The following is a 5,207-nucleotide window of genomic DNA, read 5'->3' as shown; positions in this document are numbered from 1 at the left end:
ACCACAGCGCTGTGGCGAGTCGGTTCATAGTGTCCGCCCAGAGCGTGTGCGTTCTTGTGGATGCATGTGTACAGCATCCGGGCAAGTGAGTCGGTGCACAATATCCGCCCAGAGCGCGTACTCTCTCACACCGGTGCTAATGAGCACTTGTGGATGGAGCAGCATCTAATTCGACCCCTGCCGACCCCTACTAGTCCTCATAACAGCGAGGCCACCAGAGAGTACGAGTCGAACAAAGCCACCGAACCTTTGGAGATGCTGATAACAAATGAAGATTTTGAGGGCTGGGTAGGAAGAGTTTCAGTCACTTTTCGCAAGGACAATCAAGCGTTGTTATGGCAGCCGCAAGCACTCGAACACTGTATCGACATGTTCTTGCCTCGCATGGACGGTTCAATGAAGGCCGAGCTCTCTCAAAAGAAGAAATCGACGTCGGGAGCTTTCACCTATGCGCTGGAAGACACTACCCTTGACATGTCACCCGGGGAGGATGGGATCTTGCGCATCGAATTCAAGACCCACACTGAGGCTGAAACAGCAAAACTCCCTGGCTGGAAAGTGTTCAGGCCAGAAGATACATTTCCGCAGCGCATGCCAAAACTTTTTGGAGCCACATTAGCAGCTCAGTCTCAGTGCTTCAAACTTGCTTCTCAAGCTTCTGGAGATGCCTCAGCAACTCTAGCACTTCACATCAAGCTCATTCACCTGCAAGATGCGCTAGCAGTGTTTCCTCAGCAAGATCTATTGCTGTATCAATTGCCACGCAAAGCCTGGTGGTAAGCAACTCTTCATATTGCACAAGTGCTACTTTAGAGTTACATTCCGTTTACCTCTTAGGGAATTCCGTGCTCTCCGTATCAGCGCTGTGCGGGCAGTGATGAAAAGGCTGTCCGACGCTCCGCCGGATGTTTGCATCTGGGAAGAATCACTAGCTCTGGGTGCTGTTTGCACCAGCATCCTCAACAGCTGTGTCATCCCTCAGCTAGAGAGCAAAGAGATGTGCGAACTGTTGGACCAAGTCGCATATCAATTTGTTCCTACTGCGTCGAACGCGAACCAGGCTGAAATGGGGTACAATGCAGGCAACTCCAAACCATGGATCGAAGAGCGAGGGGCCTACTTCGTTGCGGACGTTATCCAGAATTCTATCGGAGACCAACCGAATGCGTGGTTCTATCGAGTCCCGAAGAGGATCAAACTGAGTGAAGAGCTGCTTATCGTCATATATCGGCAAGAGTCGGCAAGCCACTTGCGTCGACAATTCCACCTCGGTTCCCATCGAACTAAACTGGTCAGGCTCAACTATCGAACCAACCGTCGCTTACACAAAGGAAAGGACACTCTTCTCGCTGACGCGGTGTCGAAAAGGCCCCTAGGTGCAGAGTTGACGTTCGACAATATTGCAGAGCTCGACATTCAACTCACACAGCCGGCAACGCGCAGAGGTCGGGACACTCGCGGAGTGCCTGTCTCCAGATACGACAAGGACGACGACATGTTAAAGGGCAGTCTTGTCGAGGTACTCAATCGAATGTACCGCCAACTTGCGCATGACATTATGAACAAATCGCCGAACAGACGAGGAGGAGGAGGCGCCTATACCACCTTGGGACTCGCTGAGATCACAGCCGTCTCTCCAGAGCTATACTTCCACTTCGACCTACCTTTCATATCTGCTCGAGTTCTTCATTGCTCGGAGACGGTCTGGGATACTGTCGTCGAAAATCTGCTACCTGGGAAAGCTCATATGGCCTCGGCCAGTACCACCGCCTACCCTGCCTGCACTTACTTCAAAGCTTGGACAACGTTGCTTAATCGACTCAACGATGACAACGCCTCTCTCGTCGTCATGCTGATGAGGAACGAGGTATCCCAGTTTCTCTGGCTGCCTCGAACGGAGAAAGGAGCGATGTGGGCAACGAGAAAAGAACCCATGGCAGGGTGTATAGCGCTTCCAGAAGAAAAAATTGAATCCAGCCCTTTCATTGCGGCAAATCCACAATATGTCAAGGGACCGGAGACCATGAAGAGGTTCAGTCTCAGATGATGATCAGGTAGGTGCGATCAGACAGGTGCGATCAGACAGTACGAGCGCCAGTACTGACTACTTGGATAGAGCACACGTGTGCTTGTACCACGAAAACAGCTAGCCGTTGGTAGATATGATTTGAAATTACAAAACATGTGCCAAATTTGGATTGCTATATCTTGCCGATGTTGCCGTATAGGGTATTGGTCGATTTTATAGTATCATTTGCGTTGCGGTGGTGGTGATAGTTTGTGATTATGACGGGCACTACAACTGTGCGTAGAAATGCGTACTCGAAGACAAGTTAAACCTGCCCGCCAGCGGCGGCCCTCGTGTGCCGCTAAGCTGGTCAGCATTATTTGATATCGTGCTAATGTTTTTGAGTTCTCGCTCGTTTTACATAAAATGGTGTTGTTGAATTATTGTTCACATCGTTATGACTGTTGTTATGACAGTTGTTATATAGAGGCGTGCAGACGTGAACTAAACCTGCCCGCCAGCGGCGGCTCCCCTGCATGCGAACAGAAATTGCTCGACAGTGACGATGGAGCACGTTAACATATTTCTCCGGTTACGCCTCCCATGCGCTGGACCCGCGCACGGCAACAGCAATTCATCGAAGTGGTCGCCAGTGGCGGCCAGTAGTCATGTGCGGGTCGGGCCCGCAAGCCCGCCAAGCCCGGCCCAAAAAGCCTGACCCGAGCCAAGTCTGGCAGCGGGCTCAAGGCCGGGCTCGGAGCGTAGTCAAGCCCAACCCGGCCCGAAAGCCCAGGCTTGGGTTGCACCAAATGTGTTGCCGTTCCCTGGGTTCAAAACAAGGTAAGAACGACTTTATATACACATACGAGACAAAACGTTGACTTACCAGACTGGGCGGTCCCTGCTAGTGTGGCTAGGCGCGATTGTGCGCCACCGCCTGGCATTCGCCGTAGGCGCCCCTTCGCGAACCTTGTCCTAACATGGCTTGTAGCACGATTGCATGCCCACTGGAGGCTGCAGTACGGTGGGTACATGCAATAGCAGCCTATCACATACAAATATGCTCACTTTCGTAGCATATAAGTACTTGTCCTAAGCTTGGCAAGCCCGGGCTTTGAGCCCAAGCCGGGCCCGCACATCACTAGCGGCCAGTGCTAGTGAGTCGAAAGCAGTATTACTTTAGATGCTCGCTCTTGCCCATGGTCGCCGGTGGCGACCGCACCCTCCCGTAGCGCGATCCGCGAATAAAGTTAACGTTGGTGACAGCAGCGTCAAGCCGCCACTGGCGGCTGCCCCGAGCCCACCTAAGATCTGTGCAACTGTGCATGTGGTATCAGGTGGGGACTATCATGAAGCTGTACGGTCAAAATTTGCAAATCAGCCAAACCGTCAGCCACAAAGGCGCTGTGTCTTGCAGATATATACAGTATCCGACACCCTGAAGGCGGCCAACGACTCACCACTCACCATGCCGCCATATCCTGACGAGCAGTTACCGACGGAAACGTTATCTATGCAGGAATTTGTGGAGCTCGCCAAGGAAACGTTGACAGGACGCCTCACAGTCCCCGATTTTGTCAGGCTTGTGCTGGCAGGACGTAAAAAGACGGCCGCGGGAGAAAGACGTCTGAATATAAACGTCTTCAAGGACTGCGTGTCCCCTGCCGATATCGACAACATCGCGGTTACCAGAGACTTCGACTCCATTATCGGAATCACCACAAACATCCCCTTGCGGACCTCGTTGGCGGTTTACCCAGCGGCAAACTTCAGAGACAGCCTACTAAAGTCAAATCATCTGAAGAAAACAATTCGATTGGCTGTAAGTGATCAGACGTAGATTGGAAAACGTTTATATAACGCGTTAACACCAGCACTGGGACCATTCGCGCCAGATTGACCTTCATCGAATTCCAAACGTATGCCTAGGCACCGCCGGTCATCGGCAGAAGACGATGATTTTCTTCCCTCATATGTACAAGCCAGAAGGCATTCCTCGCGTCAGCAAAGAGGAAATGGCTCTCCTATATGACTCCTGCATCAGGCCAACGGTTGTAGCTGTTGAGCCAAAGTCCATCGCTCATTGGCCCGTTAATTATGAAGCATGTCTAATGTCCATGCGGGATATGCGAAAACAGTTCCACTTCACGACCCGGGACATACCTCACCGCAAGTTGCACGACTTTGCAACAACTCTCCACACCAACTTGAACAACCACCCGGTCTTCCGCGACAGCTTCTTCGTGCACGAACTACGAGGAATCAAGGGGAGAACCATGCACAGCGCAGCCAACCCACAAGACTGTGACGACGCTTTCGACGATGCCTTCGCAACATTCGAGACGGGCCAGATGCTTCAAATCCCCATGTCCCAGTGGTACATTGATGTTGGAGTGGAGATCCATGCACCGGGCCTAGCGCTGCAATGGCGTACTGACAGTCATCAAAAGGTACTGGAGTATGCTCTGCCAACCCCATCAGTGGAGGAAATTTCGCAGACCATCGAGGGAAGACATTTCAAGAAGGATGTCTGTTCTCTGCTCTATGACCTGTCCGGATTCCGCGTCGAGGTACCCACACTTGGTGCCGACGACCATGTAAAATATGTCAACGTTTACACAACAGACAAGTGTGCGACATATCAGATTCATCCAGGCCAATTTCGCCGACACAGAGCCCAGGACCTTCTACCCCACCGCTTGAAGTCATTCTTATCAGATGTTGAGTCACTTGGTGTACTCTACGACACCTGCGCTGGTCATGAAGCCGAAGTCAAACAAGAGGGCTCCGCAAGACTGGAGCTTCGGGCAGCAGTTTTTCCAGGTTCCCCAACATCTCACATGTTGAGAGACGTTACCCAAGAGCTGATCGAGTCTTCAATTGTTGGATTTGACCCTATTGATTGGTGGTAAGTTCAGCGTTCACCAGGTGTTCTCTTTATTAAAACAGCGTCAGGATGTTCCGCTACTGGAGACTCGCCGCACTACGATATGTTTTTTTGTCGCTGGAGAAAGCCAAACCCGAGCTGCGCGCCATGGGACCTGTGCTAGGTCTTGGTGCAATAAGTGTATGGATCAAGAACTCTCTCATATTCCGTCCAGGAGAGCAGCGCTGGGACAAAGCAATTGTGCCGCCGCGGCCTACTGGGATGCCGAAGACGAGAAAATCTGGCCGAGACGATGAGGTGAGAACTTGGTGG

The 5,207-nt window shown here is 51.9% G+C and overlaps 3 protein-coding genes across 3 annotated transcripts; all 3 read left to right on the top strand.

Moving 5' to 3' along the window:
* Positions 1–369: 369 nt before the first annotated feature.
* Positions 370–2,047, top strand: PHACADRAFT_33458 (uncharacterized protein; the record flags this gene model as incomplete). The annotated part of the gene is made up of 2 exons (XM_007401910.1): positions 370–776; positions 838–2,047. 2 exons carry the CDS (start codon positions 370–372, stop codon positions 2,045–2,047), a joined length of 1,617 nt encoding a protein of 538 aa, XP_007401972.1.
* Positions 2,048–3,476: 1,429 nt separating this feature from the next.
* Positions 3,477–3,848, top strand: PHACADRAFT_33457 (uncharacterized protein; the record flags this gene model as incomplete). Its single annotated transcript, XM_007401909.1, has 1 exon — positions 3,477–3,848. One exon carries the CDS (start codon positions 3,477–3,479, stop codon positions 3,846–3,848), a length of 372 nt encoding a protein of 123 aa, XP_007401971.1.
* Positions 3,849–3,900: 52 nt separating this feature from the next.
* On the top strand, positions 3,901–4,920 carry PHACADRAFT_106891 (uncharacterized protein; the record flags this gene model as incomplete). The annotated part of the gene is made up of 1 exon (XM_007401951.1): positions 3,901–4,920. A coding segment is annotated over one exon (1,020 nt), but the record flags the coding sequence as incomplete, so codon positions are not given.
* Between the last annotated feature and the right edge of the window lie 287 nt (positions 4,921–5,207).

Source organism: Phanerochaete carnosa (genome assembly GCF_000300595.1).
Source record: "Phanerochaete carnosa HHB-10118-sp unplaced genomic scaffold PHACAscaffold_14, whole genome shotgun sequence".
Classification (NCBI taxonomy): domain Eukaryota; kingdom Fungi; phylum Basidiomycota; class Agaricomycetes; order Polyporales; family Phanerochaetaceae; genus Phanerochaete; species Phanerochaete carnosa.
The sequence above is the reverse complement of the archived record's forward strand: the minus strand, read 5'-3'. Positions and strand labels throughout refer to the sequence as shown.